This window comes from Python bivittatus, unplaced genomic scaffold, assembly GCF_059951505.1.
Source record: "Python bivittatus isolate LINGU-HERP-01145 unplaced genomic scaffold, Pbiv_v1 ctg000330_np1212, whole genome shotgun sequence".
Taxonomy (NCBI): Eukaryota; Metazoa; Chordata; class Lepidosauria; order Squamata; family Pythonidae; genus Python; species Python bivittatus.
Genome location: NW_028277058.1, coordinates 19,854,257 through 19,875,276, shown reverse-complemented (window position 1 = coordinate 19,875,276; position 21,020 = coordinate 19,854,257). Strand labels below are relative to the sequence as shown.

Genomic DNA, 21,020 nt, shown 5'->3' with positions numbered 1-21,020 from the left:
GCGTCTGATATAAAATGGGTTACAAATTATGCAGTTTACAGTGATACAGAAATATAATATCATGCTGGCCAACTTCACAGGACCTTATATATGGCCTAGTTAGCCATTAAAAGGAACAAGTGTGGTATAGTGGTTAAGTGTTAGACCCCTATTAGACCCCTATTAAAGTCCACTCTTGACCATGGAAGTTCACTGGTTGACTCTGGGCTAGTTATTTTCCTTTAGCTCACTTAACTCCCAGAGCCATTGCAGGAGAGAAAAAAATGGAGGAGGGAATGCTCTCTATGCTACTTTGAGCACCCGAGGAAAGACAGTTATAAATCTAGCAAATAAAACAGAATGGAGTAGCAATACTAATAATAAAGCACCTATGTTATAGCATGTAAATGTCAATTATATTTATTTTTTATAAGGTTTATATGCTGCTTCCAGTTCAATTAATTTTCTTGAAGAGATAGGAGTAGATACATATATTACCAGCCTCCCGTTATTAAGGCTATATTTTAATTTTTTTCCAAAACCATTACAAAAATATCCCTTAACTCTGTCCTCCACTAGAGATTGCACTTCTAATTATTCTCTTCTTTTTAATGGGAAAAAAACAAAAGTTATCAATCCTTTGGAGTAGCCAGATTAAGAAGCAGAAACTGCAAGAATTCCAGGAATGCTACTTGATTGTTGTAGACTATATTAACAGAATCTCAAAAGGCTGCCTCTCAGCCTTTGCGGCCTCTGTTGTAAGAATAGCAAGATCAAGGCAGGGCTGTTCTGAGTCTCTTTCTCATGCTTTCTACTTTCCTAGAGCTGAGCAACCATTTTCTCTCCCCCACTTCCTTTTCAAGGCCAGAACTAAATTCTTCTACAAGTGTCTGTGTGTGTGTGAGAGAGAGAGAGAGAAGTAAAGTGTTTTGAGAATCTTCTCTTTGAAGATACTCCTATTTTTGCCAGGTTTTTCTACCTGCATACTTTAGGCAGAGTTTGGTGATGAATTCTTGCCTGAGATCTTAATTCCTTGATGTTAAGTTTTGGATTGCCTGTATGGTATATAAAACGCAGTGCTTGAGTTCACATCTCAGGAAACCAGATTTTAGAGAATCTTTATTTGCTACATGGGACCAAATACAATCCATTTGTTGGGGGGGGGGTGTCTCAGGGGCTCAAAAAAGTCAAGATGGTGCCCACGTCGTTGCGATGGAAAACCCAAACCTTTTTTCTGTGAGTTGTGTAAAATTAAATAAATTGCTTAGGCTGCAGGAATAAGTTTAGGACACATTTTGTTGCCTCCAATTGTCCAAATCTATAACTTAAATTAAAACCACTTTCTGGAACCCCAGATTACATGTTGTTTGTTAGATAAAATTTCCAAATGAGTTTTAGGGAGTGTTAGGGTTTCTAATTAAGTAGAAGATCCATTGTGAAGTTTTATAACACTGAAAACATAATAATAATAATTTTAATACATTTTAATAAGATTTCTGTTTTGGAAAAGGTGTTACCAGACTCCTCCTGCTTTTTTTTTCCTGACAACACATTGCTTGCAGCAACACCATGTCCAATTTTTTAAAAACTGTGCATCTTTCAATTCAATATTTTTTATTTTCAAAGCAGAAAATATCTTCCAACCATTCTTCCAGCAGGCTTTACATCACATAACATGACTGAGTGGCTAACAATAATATAAAACAAGAGCAATAACACAAATAAAATAATTATAACAGCCAATACAATGCCATGCCTCTGAAATCTGACTCAACCAGACAAAAAATTATCATACAAACCATATTCACTGGACATCCTGGCCCAGGGCTTGAGAACCAGGCTTCGCAGAAAGCCAACAGGGACCATCCAGATCTTTGGGAGAACTTTATTCCATATGGAAGACACCACAACAGGGATGGTACATCTCCTGTGTCCCATTAGATGGCAATGCTTCATACAGGGGTCCTGGAGAATGCCTGCTCTGTCAGATCTGGTGGAACAAGCAGAAACAAATGAAAACAGGCAGTCTTGTAAATAATGTGGAGCTGTGCCACCAAGGGCTTTATAGGTGATAACTAATACTTTGAATTGTACCTGGAAATCTACTGGAAGCCAGTACAGCTCACAAAGCAATGGTGTTATATGGCATAGCATGGTGCCATTGCAGTTTTGACCAGTTTAAGCTTCCAATTACAGTGGTACCTCGGGATACGAACGCCTCTACTAACGAACTTTTCGGGTTACGACCAGCTCTGGCCACAAAAATTTACCTCGATGTGCGAACTCCGCCTCAGGGTACGGTCATTTTTCCGCCCTGACACGTGGTCCGCGGCCTTTTTCTGCCCCTGACCCGTGGCCGTTTTCCCACCGCACCGTGCGGCGCCCGGCCGTTCTCCCGCCACGGCGCCCAGCTGTTCTCCCGCCGTGCCGCACCCGGCCGTTCCCCCACCACGCCGCGCCGCGCCCGGCCATTCTTCTGCCGCGCCGCGCTGCGCCGCGCCGCGCCTGGCCGTTCTCCCACCACACCGCACCCGGCCATTCTCCCGCCCCTGATGCGTGGTCCGCGGACGCCAGAATGGATTAATAGTAATTACATTGAACCTTATGGGAAAATTTGCTTCGGGGTGCGACCAAATTCGGAGGGCGGAATGGATTAACCGGATTTACATTGAACCCTATGGGGAAATTTGCGTCGGGTTACAACCAACTCGGGATACGCCCAGAGTCACAGAACGGATTAAGTTCGTATCCTGAGGTACCACTGTACTTTTTAAGGGCATCCCCATGTAGATTACAAGGCTAACAAGAAGTGATTGTCCATGACAAAGCACTGATGGTATTATCCCCCAACTCCAGATCATGTTACCACTGCCCCAAGATAAAAACTAGTTCTAATGTATTACACCCCTTGTAGGTCAGGCCAGAGATTACCTGAATCAGATCCATGGTGGCCATGAACTCCTGGACTGTCTCTGAATCTACAACCAGGGAAAGAAAATTGAAGTTCCCCAGCACTATAAGCAGCTCAGCTAGGGGGTTGCTGTACAGCTGGGAGGCTGGTATTCTGATCCCTACAGCCCATCTTCACAAACAGGGTCTCATGTCTGTTTATCTGCAGAGTAGCTCCCCTGGTAGCCACCAGGGTTTTCAGATGACAATAGTCACACCCTCATCCCTGCCCATAGTCATAGCTGATGACATACATGAAACCCAGCTGGGCACATCCCAGAGAGGGAAATACCTCTGTCCTGCATCCATCCAGTTTTTGGTAATCTATATAAAATCATCCTTCTCATTTACAATTAAATAGTGGATAAAGGAAGCTTTATTACGGGCTGACCACTTATTAAGCAGCAACAACTGGAAGCTGTGGCACTGGAGCTCTTATGACCAGACGCTGGGGCAGAGCACAAGACGCTGGAATGCAGTTTCAGTGCCAAACATTGAGGCTGCCTTTACCCTCAAGCAGCCCATTCCTTGCCTCCCACAATATCTCTCTCTGTTCATCACCATCACAATATTGTTGTCTACCCTTTCCCTCCAGATGGGAGATAAACAGTTCTCTCTAAAGATGCTCTGATGGGTGCTGTTTTGATTCAACCAACAGGATTTCCCAGATAGGAAGATATGGAAACAGACTGTCCAGGCACTGAGAATGTGGTGGTGCAGTGTTTGAGAGAGGAAGTGATGTAATGGTCTGTTGAGGGCCTAATAAACATTCAGTTCTGTTATCTGGAGAAGAGCAGCCAAATCACTGGTTTACAAGGAGGACTGAAAAAGTTCCCACCATAATAAGCTCAAAGATAAATTGGGTTCTAAAGTGACAACAATTCATTTGCTGAGATATCTTCAACCTTATCCTTTAGCCTTTTAATAAATCTTGTTAAAGAAAATTCTGTTTTACCATGATACAAGCTAAAGTTTCGTTTAACTAAAGTTGACTAGTACTAGTGTCAGTGAACATAGTAGAATTTACATTAGTTGCAAGTGGTTGATTCCACTTGTTTCAATGGGATGTACAGCTTGATTTTCTCCATATATTCAAGTATAGGCTGTGCTGAAGCCAAAAAAGCTTATTCTCAGATAAATGTGCATAAGATTGCAATCTTAATACTCTCTCACTCCTGTTCATAAAGTAATTTAACACGTTGCCTTTTTATATAAGATATGCTGTTTGTATGAAGAATCATTATCTCTGAGTTTCTAAGGTATGCATGGGCAACCTGTTAACCGCCATCATCCTTCACCTAAAACTTATGCCTCAGTATTATTAAGTTCCCAATTGTGTGGAAGACTGAAACTACATTTAGTAACATGTTTACGGCATCCTCTTTAATCAGAAAAGTTGTATTTGGACCTGCATTGTCAATTCCATATCATCTTCCAGATTGAACTTGAATTCTTGAAGAAATCTCATGTTGCCCAATAGATATCTGGGATCAATCCTTGTTCTAATGTATTACACAATTTAGTAATCAGCTAAATCTACATCCTGTTTTTCATAATCTGAAGTTCCATCTCCATCTTATGTATTATTTCTCTCTTTGGAGCTGAAGATACTTGACCTAACTCCTTTCTCCCATTCTGAAATCTTACATTGCATGTTTTAATAATCAGTTTCACTGTTTTTGTAGTTTCTTAAACATATTTACTGTCAGTTAAAGCATAGACAGTACTTTGAATGATAGCTCAATTCTGCATGGTTTCCAGCTCATTAGCAAATTGATTATTATGTTTATTAAATCAGAGTTGTGAAATACACCCAAACTCTTACAAGTAGACTGCAAAAGACGTTAAATTTATATTTAGCTCAAAAGATACAGAAAAAGGCAGCATTTTGCCCATCCTTCATCCCATGTTGTTACTGTGAAAGTGTTGCGTTCCTTATTTTGCTTTTGCTACAAAAGCAGCTTTTATTGTCTCGCCACAAACTCAGTTCACATACCAGTACCTTGTGCAAATTTCTGGAGATAGTGCCAGCCTGGTCATAGGTCAGGGTGAAGCCACTATATCCGCAAGCAGGTAGCAGAAGCAACAATGGTAGATCTAGACAATGTGCTCCTTAAAAGCCTGTATATACATTATTGCCTCAAGTGACAAAGGATGCTAGTCTACCATCAGTATTAAGGAAAGACTCAGGTCTTGTCCAGTTGGCTTCTGGGCATAGAACAAGGGAGAAGACACCATCTGGTCATTTGCCTTCGATTTCCGCTTATTATGAGGTAATTCTATCTTGTAGAAAGGATTGTTGAAATGGAAGATCTGTCTCCTTTCTTCTTCATTCTACTCCTATATCTTCCAGACAATTAATTGAAGGAGGTGCTTTTTAAATTCTTAAGCCTGTTTTATTCTGTCCTGGAAATTTAATCAGTGTTGAAGTAGCAGTCAGATATTTCTGTCCCTTCATAGAAGAAAACAAAATGTTTGATCTGTACTATATATTTCACCTCCTGATTGCTCTCTGAAAAGAGAACAAACCTTGCTCTGTATCTTTGTACACTGATCATTTTACTTTAATTAACATTTTATTTTTAGGTCTCAACTGATTTCTTTTATAGTTAAGGAAACAATAATCCCTATCGCTGAAAGCTAATTGAACATCTAGAAGATTTTCAAATGAATTATTGAGCAATTTAGTGACTAATTTGGCAAAATGTTAAGGAAGAGTTGGAGGCAGCCCTTAAAGCTTGGCACTTGACATTACTGTACAAGTTACATCAGTAACTTTACGATAAAATTAAAGTCCTGTGCCATATCTAAATCTAAAGTATATGATAAACCTTTGCAAAAATTAAAACTTACTAAACTGTTAATCAATCTTACCCAGTTTGGTGCCCTTTAGTTGTGGTGCTTCCAGATAGGAATTCTATTAGTTGTAGTCCAGCTCTTACTCCCAAGACCATCGGCCTAGTGAAAGCTCCTCAACATGATAACATTTTAGCTTTTAAAGAACTCTGTTTCTTCCCAAAGCCCAAGCATCTTTATTTCTTTCTTAGATGTTAGAACTTGGCAAATAAAACTAACTTGGACATTAAAATAGAGCAATATTGAGAAATTAGAATTAACTGCAGCTCTAAAACTACAAAACAGTTTCTAAATGTGCTATTTAGAGTGCCTAAATGTCAAATGTGTTAGAAGTAACTAGTAATTTAATATTGGATTCTTTGAACCACTGAAACACAAGGTGACTGATCATTTTATTGACAGTTTGCCCACTGACTCCCTGACAAGCCTGAGTGAGAAAGGGCAGTTTATGCACATAACAGATTGTTGACATTTTACAGGTTTATGAAGCAGATAATTCTGGTCATCTATATTATGCATCTAAAAGAAAATGCTGTGTCTGTATGTTATTTTCATATTTTCTACGGTGTGGTAGAGATATTGTGACAACTGTGGTCAAACTATTATTCCTGATTTTGATTCTTTTAGAATATTTTTTTCTGAAAGCATTCTCCACTTTTGTTAACACTTGTCTGGAAATGTTGACACTGCTATAATTTTAAAATCATCTTCAGTTCTTCATATATAGGTAACTTTTCAACAGAATTCAAGGGAAAATGTTATATATATATGCTTTGATATTTCATCCACTTCATAAAGACCTAATATTTAGCCTTTTATTCTATTCTAAATCTCCACAGCTGTTTGCATTTTTATGGTAAGAAATTTCCTCTTTAAATGTGTACTTTGATTAAGACACCATATTAAAGCTCCAGTTTAAAATGAGATGTTACCACCACGGCTTAACATATTTTCACGAATATTAGCACTAGCAGTGAACAAGCACTTGAATACGTATTCTGAAATTTACTGGCTGTAAAATTAGGTAGCTGACAGTGAGAACTGAAGAAGAAAAATGTCTGGCATTGTCTTCATTAATATTATTATATAGAAGCAGCTTAATGCTTAATGCTGGCCTCTGGTTTACATACCACAAAACCCTCTTGGGGATCCCAGGCCAAGTTTCATAAAGTTCCTAAGGGCTAATTAAAAAATCCTGGCTCAGTGTGGAGCCAGCATGCATGGTAGATTGCAGGATTAATCCATGTTGGTTGCTCCATTTCTGTGACAGAATTAGAGAACGGAATCTTTATTAGGAACAAGTTGATTGCCAGCACAGTCCTAGGAAAGATTGCTCACAAATAAAATACCCCCGATAAGTAGACGTAAGATCTCATGTAGGATTAATAAAATATCCTGGGAGCATGCCTATAAATGTAATATAATTCCATAATTATATGGAAGAGGGAGCTTCTTTGAAAACAGTTTTGTAAAGGCTAGGCAGTTGGCATATGAATTATACAAAATGGTTATGGGTATTTGGGCTGCCTGGATCTCAGGATATTCTATCTTTGACCTTGGATGGGATGGCACTTCCCCATTCAAGAGCGATGCACAATTTGGGGATCTTTATGGACTCACAGCTCCTGCTTGATGAGATGGGGACAACTGTGGCCAGAAGGACTTTGCACAGCTTCATCTGCTGCGCCAGCTGTGTCCTTTCTTAGATCGGGGGGCCCTTCAGACAGTTACTCATGCCCTGGTCACCTCACAGTTTGACTACTGCAATGTGCTCTACATGGGGTTGCCCTTAAGACCACCTGGAAGCTTCAACTGGTCCAGAATGCAGCAGCACAGGCAGTGATGGGCATGCCTTGGTATGCCCATGTAACAGCTCTGCTTCACAAGCTGCACTGGTTGCCAGTTTGCTTCTAGGTGCCATTTAAGGTGCTGGTCACTAACTATAAAGCCTTACATGACAGAGGGCCTGGTTACTTGAGGGACTGCCTGTCTCCCATTGTATCTGGCTAGCCAATTCTATGTGGCAGGGTTGGCATTCTCCGGGTTCTGTCAATTAAACAATGCCATCTGTCGGGACCCTGGAAATTTTCTCTATAGCAGCACCTGCCCTCTGGAATGAGGTTCCCACCAAGATTTGAATGTCCTCCCACCCTACTGGAGTTTCGAAGGGCCCTGAAGAGCTGGTTCTTTGCCCAGACCTTTGGTGAGGGTGATTGAAGCCCCATTTAGATTGGGTGATGTTTGTTTCTGTTTTTTAAATTCTCATCCAGTTTTGTCATTTTTGCCATTTTTACTTGTTGTTTTCTTGTTTTTAATGTTTTCAACAATTTATAAACTGCCCAGAGTCACTGGGAATTGGATGGCATATAAATGTAATAAATTATTATTTTCTTATTATTATATAGCAAATGGGCTTTAAAAATAGCGACTGCATTATTCAATCACTGTACTGTATAGTTAAGTAGACAAATAATAGATCTGGGTTCTTGTTCCTTTTCTGTCTGCCAAAAACCTTTTGCCCACCAGCAAGTTTTGTACATCAATTGATTATGTCCACTTATTTCATCTGTCTCGTAGACTCTTTCCCACCAAATGGGTTAAGGTTATCAATCAATGGTTGATAGTTACCTGTGTAAATTTATGTACCTACACCATAATCACAACAAGGCCATCGCACCAATCAATTACATCCTTGGCAGGCAAACATTTTTTGGACATGCAATCTTAAAATTCGTGGCAGGCAAAAAAGGAACGTGAGCCTCGTTTTCTCAAATCGTAATATAATCAGGGTTAGGGTTTAGACTACAGATAGGTACCCTTGCCTTACAGCACTTGCATGGTTTATCAAATGGAAATACTGATTATAAATACTTTATATTAAATAAACAACATTCAGCAATCTTTCTATATGTGGTGTGTGAGTGTGTGTACACATTCGACTTTATTGCTTTCTCAGTGATGGGAGGAATTTATGGAGCTGCTAAATGATATGTACCCTGTAAAGAGTTTGGGAAGATTTTTGTAAAGAAAAGCTTAAGCCACAGAACCAATGTCACACAGGTCTAGCTATTGTATCTGAGGGAAGGACAGGTACAATAATCGTTGTAAAGCCTACAACGATAGCTATTGTAAATCTGGTCTTCAAAAGAAACTGCTTTTATTAGTCAAACTCTAGTTTCTCGTCAGATTGTATAAATCTTTCGTCTTTTACTTTTGTAAGTCTATTTCTTTGAGTAAAGTGAAACGTTCAGTACTAGGACTGGGTGTTACAGTTGAAGTTAAAAACTAAGGTAAAAATGCATACAATAAACACAAACACATACACGCTGCCTCTGATGGCTTCAGACTACTGGAAGCTTTCAGGAAATAATGCAGAATTATGGAAGACACTCAGTCTGTATTGTTAAATATGCATGAAGGCAGCAACTACTGGTGATAATGTAGCTAAATATAATATTGCAGGGCCACAAGCAGTTGGAGGTTTTTGAAAGAGATGCAGCTCAATTAATGTATTTACATAGTCATTTTATTTCCACTGTAGACAAAGATGTAGACATCTGCAAGACAGTGTCTATGTGCTTACAAGTGGTGGTCTCAATAAAAATTATTTCAATCCTTAGTTCCTGGGCATTTAACATGCATATTTATTTTCTGTTTCTAATGTTGGCAGCCAAATCAATGTGAAAGCTCTCAGCCCTTGAAAAGGGTGGACCACATTGCAAGGAGCTGTCCTAAAGAGTGGCATATTTGGTGCTACATATTGTGATTGCCCAGATCGCAGTGGTCTGTCAGTGATATGACCAAAACAAGGATGGTTTCTCAGAAGGATGTGCGCTGGATACCATAATTTGCCCAGCACAGAATTAGGCTAGCCTGAGAATTCAAAACAATGGGAAGAGGAGAGAAAGAGAAGAAAAGATATATATAAATTAGCAGGGCTTATTAAGTGACAATTGCTCTACCACTAATTCCACCAATGGAATTCCATTACTCATCTGCTTTGATAAGGATATGGAGAAGATTGACATATACAGAAAGTCCTCACTTACTGAGTGCCTCGTTTAATGACTGTTCAAAGTTATGACAGTGGAAAAAAATCAGCTTTGCAATCAATCCTTGCATTTATAACTGTCGCAGCATCCTGCAGTCACATGATTGCCATTCATGTACTTTACAACGGCTTCCAACAAGCACAGTTAATGGAGAATGTGGAAGTAAAATCACAAGTTCCAGTTATGTGATGTCTTGCTTAACAACCATGATGACTTGCTTAATGACTGAATGGGAAATGATATTGTAAGTCTATCATGGTCATGTGATCTTCCGCTTAGCAACCTTGGTGCTTAGCAACAGAGTTGCAGTCCCAATTGTGGTCGCTAAGCGAGGGCTATCTGTACTATATGTCAGGGAATGATTGTCTAAGCCAAACTAACCAACCTACTTTATGACTCAGCAGAATGTGTGATCCCAGTCATAATTTAGTGGTATAGGAGAATTTCAAAGTTTGTATCATATACATAAATGTAGTATTACTAATAAAATGTTATACTTCAGGTTTGTGTCACACTGCAATAGGGAAAGATTCTCCTTGAGGCAAATTTCTAGGTCACTGTACATAGCTCACTACAAAAATAATGTCATTGTTTCAGATCAATGAACCTGTGCCTGTTGCTTAAAGAGACAGGTAACAGAACCCAGGCTTGGTATTTTCTGGAACAGGAGTGTGAAAAAGGTCATCCCATTGCTATGATAATGAGCAGATTGTTCATATTGTGTGAGTTACTGATACGTTCATTTGGTAAGAAGGCTCATTCTAGGATGACCTTAAGGGGCTAGTCTTTGCAGGTGAAGGGCCATTTGCCCACCTATCTAAAGGATGCCCTTTCGCAGTACTAGTCATAAATTATTTATGCATGACTTTATGTATTCTCCCATTCTTATATAATTTTGTATGAAGATTGCTTGGAGCTCTTGGCATCTCTTGGCTGAGGGCCCAGTTGCAGATATCGAATCATTTTGGCTCCTTATAAGGGGACAGACCTTTTCCACAAGAGTAGGGAGGGAAAGTGGCAAATGGATACCGGCTCTATAATAATTAAGCTAATTTCCATAATGGTTTCTCTACTTTGAAGTAATTTCCAGAATAATTCTAAATTCTAAATCTTAAAGCAGTAAAGGAAAAAATGAAATTTCCAAGGGTTTGGTAATTTTAAAAATAAATCTATTCCTGTTGTTGCTGTTCTTGTTATTTGTAGTATCTTGTTATAACATCTGAGATAACCTTATTCTCTGAGATTCTTACCCATTTTTCTTAAAGCATGTAAATATGCAAATAGTTGAAACTAATGGGCCTTCTGTGTAAATATTTTATAGTATATTAAAAGCTGCTTGAGAATCAGATTAAAATTAACTCTTCTATTAACTTTCAACATTTTTCTCTCTCGTCCCGTGGACCAACAATATAATATACTGAAGAGTTCAGCTGAAAAGTATTCCCAGCCTTGAAACTGAAATTGTCAGTGTTTTCTGTGTTTCAGATGACAGTCCATATACTAAATCTGCAAACCAGACAAAGCCACCCGATGGAGCACTGGCTATAAGAAGACAGAGTATTCCAGGTATACAACTATTCTTATTATAAAATTATGCTTAGTATACTGTTGGGAAGAGAATCATGAATTCATTAGGGAGGTGAATTCTTCTATCCTCATGAAAAATAACTTAAGATTAGATCATGCCTCTGATTAGCTAACAAATCCTTCCTTTATCTTGTGCTCTCCATATGTAAGAAGATTTCAATTCCTAAAATTTCCAGTCTGTGCGACTGTCAAGGAGTTGTAGTTCCAACTCATTTGAAGGGCAACAATTGATATAATGTATGCATTATTTTTAGATGAACTTCAGATCAGCAGGCAAGGATGAAGAAAATACATGTGATTAGAATTAATGGACTGGAGTAAATCCATTATAATTAAATCCCAGCTTTCAGGGGCAGATTTCCAATTCAGCAAATTTTCATGCTTTTTTTAAAATTAAAAATCCGTTTTAAAAATAAATGTTGCCAGATTAGTCTGTTTGGTGAATGGGGGTTGCAATGCCTGTCAGGATTTAATAACACCTACTGTACCTTGTCAAGGAATCACATAACTACTCTTGTCAAATATATAAACAGATTCAAAGCCATCCAACACAATTTCTGCTTTTACCTCTAACCAATCCTATTTTAAAGAGCCAGTCTGGTGTAGTGGTTAAGGCACCAGTCTAGAAACTGGGAGACCATGAGTTTTGGTCCTGCCTTAGGCACAAAGCCAGCTGGTGACCATGGACCAGTCCCTCTCTCTCAGCCCTACAAAGAAGAAAAGGGCAAACCACTTCTGAAAATCTTGCCAAGAAAACTGCAGGGACTAGTCCAGGCAATCACCAGGAGTCTAGACTGACTTGAAGGCACGTGCACATACACATACACACACATACACAATCCTATTTTACCTTTCTGTTTCTCTCCCCACCCCTTGAAAACTGTAACTTATAAGTCATGTATAACTGGGTTTCTTTTTGAGCCTGGATGTCCATGTTTCAGCACCAGGTAGGAGACTAATGTTGTATCTGCACCCTTTATCCAGAGTTGTCAGAACTATGCAGGATAGCATATGACACAGGCTTTGGATTATTGTAATACCTTTGAAAAATGCTTGGAAACTCCTTCTGGTGCAAAAAATATATAGCTAGTTGAACAAGAAGTATATATAGGGAACACGTTCCATTCTTACAGCAGCTTCAATGGCTATCAACCGATTACTAAGTACAATTCAAAGTGCTTTGCTTTGATTATGAGAGGTCTTTCTTGGTCAGTACTCCCATATTCTGGAAATCCCTGTCAGAAGAAGCCTGATTAACTCTCTCTTGCCAGTTTAACATTTTCAGGTCAGATACCAAAGAGGGTGTACGTAGGGGAAAATGCCAAGACAATTACTGTGAACTACAGTTTATTAATAAGGTCCCAATACTTGCAGAGTCAGAGAGATCCTACTCCAGTTGGCCATGGTGAGCCTGGGTAGTGGCAAGGAAGGAATTCCATGGAATCAACTCACAAAGGGCTGGCTTTTGTTGGGCATGTTTTATAGTCCTTAAACCTCACACTTCCCCCCACCTCAGAAGTTGCTTAATTAAGCGAGGGAAGGTTACATATGAATGAGGATTAAGTGTCTAGCAGGTTTGGGGCACCTGCTATGACAAAGGAGAGAAATAATTATCTAATTAGGGTTAGAGCAGGAAATTTCTTATCTCGCAGCTGGCAAGAGTAAATAGGAAGAGCTTGTGTAAGCAGCCTCTCTCCTAGTGTTTATTAAAGAATGTGGGTCAGTCACAGGGCACCCTCTCTCTACTGTCTTTTCCTCAAACAGGCAATGGCATTTTACTTAGGATCGGCCTTTGCCATTTGAACTGATCTATTGAAAAGTAAGGTTTTAATCTGAGGTTTAAAGATGTGTTCTTATTAAATGAGTCTTAATTAGTGATAAGGTTGTAATTATATTTTTGGTACCAAATTTCATAGTTAGCTGCTTTGAATCTAATTTTTTTGTGGAAAATTGGATTTTAAATCAAATATATAAATGTCAAGTAATCTCTTCAGAAGATAGGAAGGAGAATATTAGGAGACTTAAAATAAGCAAGTTCATAGGAAGATTTACATATAAAGAAAAATTAATACATTGGAGAATTTTAGTTGATTAAAATCCAGTAAAAATAGATTTAAGATTGTGAAAAACTAGTATAAAAATTAAGATAAAGCTTCACATGATTCAGTTGCACTGGGTTCAAACATGTACATATTTACATTACACAAGAAAACAGAAGGCTTATGAGCTACAAAAATCAATGGAAATAATAGAACCTGAGGGCACCGTCAAATGAAATCAATGGACATGAAGTTTAGAAGAGAGAAGGGCATGTAATTTAATTGTGGACTTCATTGACTGAGATTGTTTTCAGCTTGAATAGAATTTGTTAGAAGAATTTTATCCAACTGTCAATGAATATTATAAATATAAAACATAACATATACAGGTGATTTCTCATTTTTCAAGCTGTTGTCTGAACTGAATTGGTAACTAATACTGGATTTTTTTTCCATTGTAGCTGTTTTACCTAGCATAATTATGTCTGTTTATTTGAAAACTGAATCTTACAGCTTTGTATGATATGTGATAATAAGAGAAATATCCTATTATTGCTAATGATGAAAATGTAAAATGTTATCCCACCTATTATGAACATGAATTATTAGGGTACTGTCACTTTTCTTTTTAAAATATTGTATAAGGAATGCATCAAGATTCACTTTTACAAATCTATTTTCTGAGAAAGACTATATATATTGTGCTAACTTTTTCAAGTAATGCATATCAGGCATGCTTCTTTCCTACTACCAATGTGTGAAGGTTTGTGATGACACTTGAATATACCTTGGGGTTTGTGTATGTGTGTGTGCCTTCAAGTCAGTGTTGACTCCTGGCAACTGCCTGCAGTTTGCTTGGCAAGATTTTTCAGAAGTGGTTTGCCATTGCCTCCTTCCTAGGTCTAAGAGAGAGAGAGTTGGCTTCTTGCCTAAGGTGGGAACAGAACTCACGGTCTCCCAATTTCTAGCCTGGTGCTCTAACCACTACACCAAACTGACTCTCTAAAATAGGATTACCTTGTAATCCTTTATTATTTGTAGAACAAGGAAAAGGTTGGGCTGCAGCAAGCATAGCAGTGCATCTTTTGATAACTTAAAGCTGTGTGACCTGGTAGGCCTACCAAAATTAGCATTTTAATAGTTCTAAATTGGACCTAGACAAATAACATGTGAATTAGCACTTATAGTTTCATAGTTTATATGTTAAAGACTATAATTTTTATTAAGTTTGCAGCAGAAAAAAAAGAAGATATTAAAAATCCTCCTTGGTTATGACAATTGTAGTTGCAGGTGGGCAAATTTCAGGCTACATGATTTCATTTGGTTTGACTTGTATTCCAAAACCCACCAAGACAAATCTGAAATAAAATAGTAAGTGGGGCCAAATTTAAATTGGTAGTTCAGGGAGTAGAGCTGATTACTTAGTATAATTTGTTAATTATGTCTGGAAAAACCCTTTTAATAGTTTGTAATTCTTTCATATACTATGTTATTTGGCAGATTAAAAATATAATGAAATACAATAAATATGAAGTACAAATGTAGTTTAAATTATTATATACATCAGAGAATCTAACCAAAAAACTCCCATAAAGCTGCATTAACAGGCCTTCAGCAGCATTTGTGAGGAACATAATGGAAGAAAAATAACCTATTAGGGCATGTGAGATATAACTGTTTATAACATGGAAAATTACCCTATTGTTAATTGTTTGAAAACTGAAATATTTTCCAAAGATTAACTATCAAATCCTGAGTTTCCTGATCTTGCTTTAAATTATTCCTTGATTCTTATCACAAGAAGATTGTTGTTTTCATCCTATTATCATCTTATTTAACATATCTGGGTGTGTTAAATCAACAAACAATGTACAACTGTCTTCCCCAACCTAATGATCCACAAATGTGTTGGAACTACAACTCCTAAAAATTTCCAGCCATTGGTCATGTTCTCTATGAATTCTACAAATGTATAGTCTTAGATATTTGGAGATTATCAGGTTGGGGAAAGCTGTCGTATAGTATGACTACATCAAAATTGCAGTTGAAACATTTGTAGAGGTAATTCCTTCTTATTTATTGTCTCATTTATTTTAATGGCAAAAATAATTCTGTCTCAAAATAGACCACAGATCACAGATGCCAATATGTTAGACATAATAGTTAGTGGAAGTGTAATTAATACACAATAACATTAAATGGCAAATAGCATGAAATAGCATCAAATGGCAAATTAATGCTGCATAATAGCATTAAACGGCAATAGCATTAAATAGCAAATTTGGTCTATTTTGTCAACACATTTTATTCCTGTTCAGATTACTAGTTGGATACATGTTTGATTTTTTAAAAACATTAGAATATAATTTAGGCAAATGTCTAAGAATATTGTATATCTCAACTCATATATCTCAATAGACCCAGAGAAAACTGCTGACTGCGTAAATAACGCCAGGATTTATCTCTGGAAAAAAATCTCTTTAGCATAAAGTAGTTATCTTGGCAGTTTGATGCTAATAGTGAAATTTGATTTCTTAAATTACAGAGAGAGAACTACATTGGAATTTGTTATATAGGTATATTGTTTCTTTAGATGCTGAAATAATTGACTTAAAAATTGCCCTAAATAACATGCCTACTGGCTGTTCTAAGAGCCATATCCACTTCACAAGACCCACTCCATGGAACTTAGGTGCAGTCCAGATATCTTGCTAAGGCAGAATCTTTTTGATCTACCTCTCCTGCCCAAGGCTACATCCAGCACTGGAACTACATTTGCTTTTGATCTCCCTGGTCTCTTTATTTGCAACTCTATCTGCTCCCATTCCTATTTTTGGTGGGCAGAGGTGGTAAAATGGAACGAAGTCCTTGGTGCTCTCTAAACTTGGTTGTTTGCTTGCAGACATCTCATTACCCAACTAGGTAACATCATCAGTGTGATGATGATTTTACCTAACTGGGTAATGAAACATCTGCAAGCAAATAACAAAGCTCAGAGATCACCAAGGACTCCACAATTCAACCCTGAACTACAGATATTCTCTTCTATTAAAAATAAAGTGAATTTTATGATAAGTATAAAGAATTAAAGACGAACTTGCATATTTTTGGAAAAGAGTTTTTTATGCAAGGATGGGTGGAATTTTCATGAATATTGGAAGATCTATGCAATTCAGTTGTGGATCATGTACTTTGTGTAGAGGAGGTCCTAGGTTCAGTTTGTGACATATCCAGGTAGTTCTGGAAGAACTGCTTGAAATCCTGAAGAGCTACTACCAGCAATTTTAATCTGGCTTATTATGAATCAGTTTCCTAAATTCCTAATATTCAAGATACTGAGGGGATTTTGTGACTCAGAATTATATTAAAATGTTACCTATACCTATATGTTGATTATAAATCCCACATGTATTATATACATTTTATAAATGAATATGAATAAATATATAATAATATGATGAGGTGAAACTGGATAACAAGTGGTATCTAGCTTAACTTGAAAACAGTGATTTCCACTGAGGTAATCCTGTCTGTGCAGTCTGCAGTTTTATCAGTGATCCATGACATATTAAGATATGTGAGTATTAGTCCTCAGTGCAGGTGCTGTAAGAAACAGAATTAAAAAACCTGAATACAAGACTAGATTGCAAGTCTCAATTAATAATAAAATAACTGATAGTATGTGTCATTTGCAATTCAGGATGTGTCATTACCTAATTACAGTAATGATTGGGATATTGATTCAGAGGAATATAAATTGAGCTTGAAAGATTAGTAGCATAGCAGGAAGAGCTGAATCAGGAATCTAACCAAGGGATGAAAAGCCATTTTCTTTTCTTCCAATGGTCAATCCTTATAACAAAACAATCCTGCCAGTTATCTTTCTATTATCACGTATGCTTCTTAAAATTTGTCCATATATTTTCCCATCATTAGTTAACAAATTCCAATATTTACCCTAATTTTTCACCATTTATGTATAACTTGCAATTATTCACTCCATTTTCCATGTCAAATCCTACTAATTTGGTCTGTCATACCCTGATTTTCAGATTCATATTGCTTGTGACATCTTGCAGTCTATCATTTGCTGCAGGTTGTGTTATCAGCCTATGAAGGTACATATACATCCAGGTCCCAAACTATCACACTTCTAATGTCACCTCAAGCATTCCTTATATATTTTATCTATAAATGCATTAAGCAACCAAGGCAACATAGCACATCGTTCTCTTATTCTTTGTGCAATGTTAAACCATTCATTAAGTATTACATTTATTCTCATGCATGGTTTATGTCCATCATATTCTGTCCTTTTTGCTTTCAGAATCCAATCTTCAATTTCGTATTTGCACAAAACATTTCATAATTCAACTATATTCATATAATAATACTCTTTCAAGAAACAAACACACAATTAAACTTTCTTTCCCACATTTTACATTTCTCAGTGACCTGCAGGAGAGCAAAAATCTGCAATCCCCTTGCCCATTATAAAGCTGCACTGCACTGCCCAAATTTTGCTCATTGTCATTTCTTGTACTCTGTTAATTATAATTCTACAACCACCTCCTAGAGACACTTATCAAATAAATTCCCTTTTAATTTCTGCATGCATTCTTGATAATTTTTCCTTTGAATAACAGAACAGTAGCAACATTCTTTGAATTGACAGGACAGATTAAACTGGTTAGATAAGTCACAGGCATTTCATAAGCAAACTACATGCATACCTTAAATTTTATGTGATTATACCCTCTATTCTTTAAGCCTTACCATTTTTTAAATATTGTTACAGCATTTATGTCTTCCTTTTCAATTTTTTTTCTTTGGATGATAGCCTTTATAGCATTTGTTTCAATTCCATTCCTTGACGTGTAACTATGATTGTCATACAAATCTCCTTCGGCATTCCTTTGCTTCAGTTGCATCCAAAATCTCATCACTTTCATTTTTAATTCCATTCACTCTGCTGGATGCTAACCCTTTTAACTTACTTCCAAAACAATTTTTATTTACATCCAAATAGCTCTGCATTTTTCTCCGTCTCTTTTAATAATAACCATTCCTTCAGAACCCTCTTATCACCCTTACATCCTTTACTAATTCTTGCAGTCTTTTATCATGAACAAGACAGTCTACTCTTTGATTCATATTCATTTTGATTTTTACAGATATTTTTCCTGTATATACATATGAATAAACATTTTCAAAGCAAACCTTTTTCTAAGGAGAAACTTACCACGTGCCATTCTTATTGTTGTATCTCCAGATGGTCCAAATCATTCTTTCTATACTGAGATGCTGTACTGGGAGGGAAGATATAACCAAACAAGATAAATGTTCTATGATCAGCTCTGGGTACAAAGAAGTAACACATACGTTTAAATCATATTCTGTACACTTTACATATATCAAGTTATCCAAAATTGAGTTTTTATAATAATACTGGTAGAACTATTGCAGGAAAAGTATCTTCCTTTGGGTTTGTGATGGTGAGTTTATAATAAGCCTTTGAGAAAGTAGAATGGTTTTATGACACATTATTTTATGTGGCACTTTTTAATTTTTCAGCATTTCTGGAATTCAATGAAATGCTATCCGTTCAATCATCTTTAAAATGACTCGTACATTAATGAAGCTGAAAGTATTATTTTGCAAACCAGGAATATGTATATATCTAATAAAAATTAATGGAATTCTATTCACAGATTTCACACTTTTATTTTTTTGTGAATTAAAACTTTTTTAAAAAAGGAGTTTGGGTTAAGCAGACTTTGATAATGTTTACTTCAGTTTCAAGCATATATAAACACCATTTTTTAAATTACTGTACTATCTATGGTGGGATCAGCAAAACCATTATCCATATCTTTTCATTTACACATCACCATAAGCTAGATTTTTTACAATTCTGGCTTAGCGGGAAAGAGTAGGCATGATGCATTTGGCTTAATCACTTCCACTTAGGCTTCAGTTCCCAGGACTGTTAGGCAGACTGGAAGGCATCCATCCACAGTCCTCAACTGAATTCATGTTGTGCTCCTTTCTTAAGAAAGCACAGTCGAAAAAGAGCATTTCTTCTGGCTTGTGTTATGGCTTGTTCAGACACAAACAATATGGGAATCCAATTCAGATACAATGCTAAACAAAAAAATGAATGGAAGTGTCCTGGCTTATATAGCCTGCTTCTGCTGTAGCAGGAATCAAGTGGTATACAGAGCAATATGTCTACTTTTTAAGTACTTGCTTTGCCTTAGGGACTGGCAAAATGCTCATGACATGTCAGATGCATTAGGGAGAAGACAATATCTGCTTCTAGTCTTCACAGAAACTTGGAAAAACCTTCACTGCCTGCACAAGACCCCATTGGTCCATTGGGCTGTTTACTTATTAGATCCCAAAGTCCCTGCCTTAGGGATAATTTAGCAGCAAAATTTTCGATGTTTTCAAATTTTTCTTTTAGCTTCTTTCTTCAGAGCATTCTCAAGAACTGTAAAGCATTCAGGTGAGTTGCAACAAAAGTGAGAAACCTTTTATTCCTACAACTGTTATTGCCCTTGTTTTCCCTTCTGAACCTGAATCATTTCCACATGAAATAAGAGATTGGTAAGAGACCCCTGTATTATTGCTAGAGGGATCTCCTGCTTTCTACTGAAGGAACATATGATGAATGGCTCTCTTGCACTCCTTTTGACCTGCCATCACCAACATTCCTGTTCTGAAAGTTCTTTGAAGCAAAAAGATCACTGCTATTAAATGTTTATATTGTCTAAAGATAACATGCTCTGGATAGTTCACAAAACAGAGCAGTCTTACCCAGCTTCATATCTTTCAGGTATATTAGTAATAATCCTTGGTTGGGAATTCTACAGGATTTAACCCTTTGGAGTTTATGTTTTGGGGATAGTTCACAGACTGAAAACAAGTATATAACAAAAGTTGGAATATTTTGCTGTCTTGATTTCAAATATGGACGTCTCTGAGCAGTCTGCTCCTCTGATGTCTGCCATCAGCAATGCTGCTCAAGGGCAAGATGATTTCCTTTGTGTTCTCCTCTGTCTCTGGGTTGTACTTATTCTGGGAAATGGGAGAGTTTTGCAGTGAGTAGGCCCTTATTCCAGTGCAGTGTGAGGTCCAGTAGAAATCTAATAGATACTTATATACTTTAGATTAAAGGGTTCTACATTGCTCTTAAAAGTTATTAAATTCCAGCCTGTGGTGTTATAATTGGAGACTCGGGCTTCAGAGCTACAGGCTTAGTTTATACATCTAAATTATTTTTTAATTATTTTTTGTTTGTTTTTGTATTTTTGCTGATCATTTGAATTTCTTCTCTTTTTTTTTAATGTTTGCCATTATAATCATCGTTCTTTGAAACATTGATTTAAATCTGTTGAACATTCAAAGATATCACTTAATCATATGAGTCATTGCCTTAAAAAGATTATGAATGATAATTTAGTAATATGAAAAGAAAAGTATATTCATCATAGATTTACCAGTTGTACAACTGACAACATATTTATTTGCTAACTTTGTAGACCTTGCATTTTTC

General features: G+C 37.0%; 1 protein-coding gene across 6 annotated transcripts in view; it reads left to right on the top strand.

Annotated features, from left to right (window-relative positions):
- The window catches only part of GRIP1 (glutamate receptor interacting protein 1), a 296,431-nt gene that overhangs the window by 183,066 nt on the left and 92,345 nt on the right, over positions 1-21,020 (top strand). For all 6 annotated transcript variants that reach the window (XM_088141799.1, XM_088141797.1, XM_088141794.1 and 3 more), the window contains exon 2: positions 11,322-11,402. In XM_088141799.1, the coding sequence (XP_087997925.1) occupies positions 11,322-11,402 (81 nt within the window). The remainder of the gene's footprint in view (positions 1-11,321; positions 11,403-21,020) is intronic.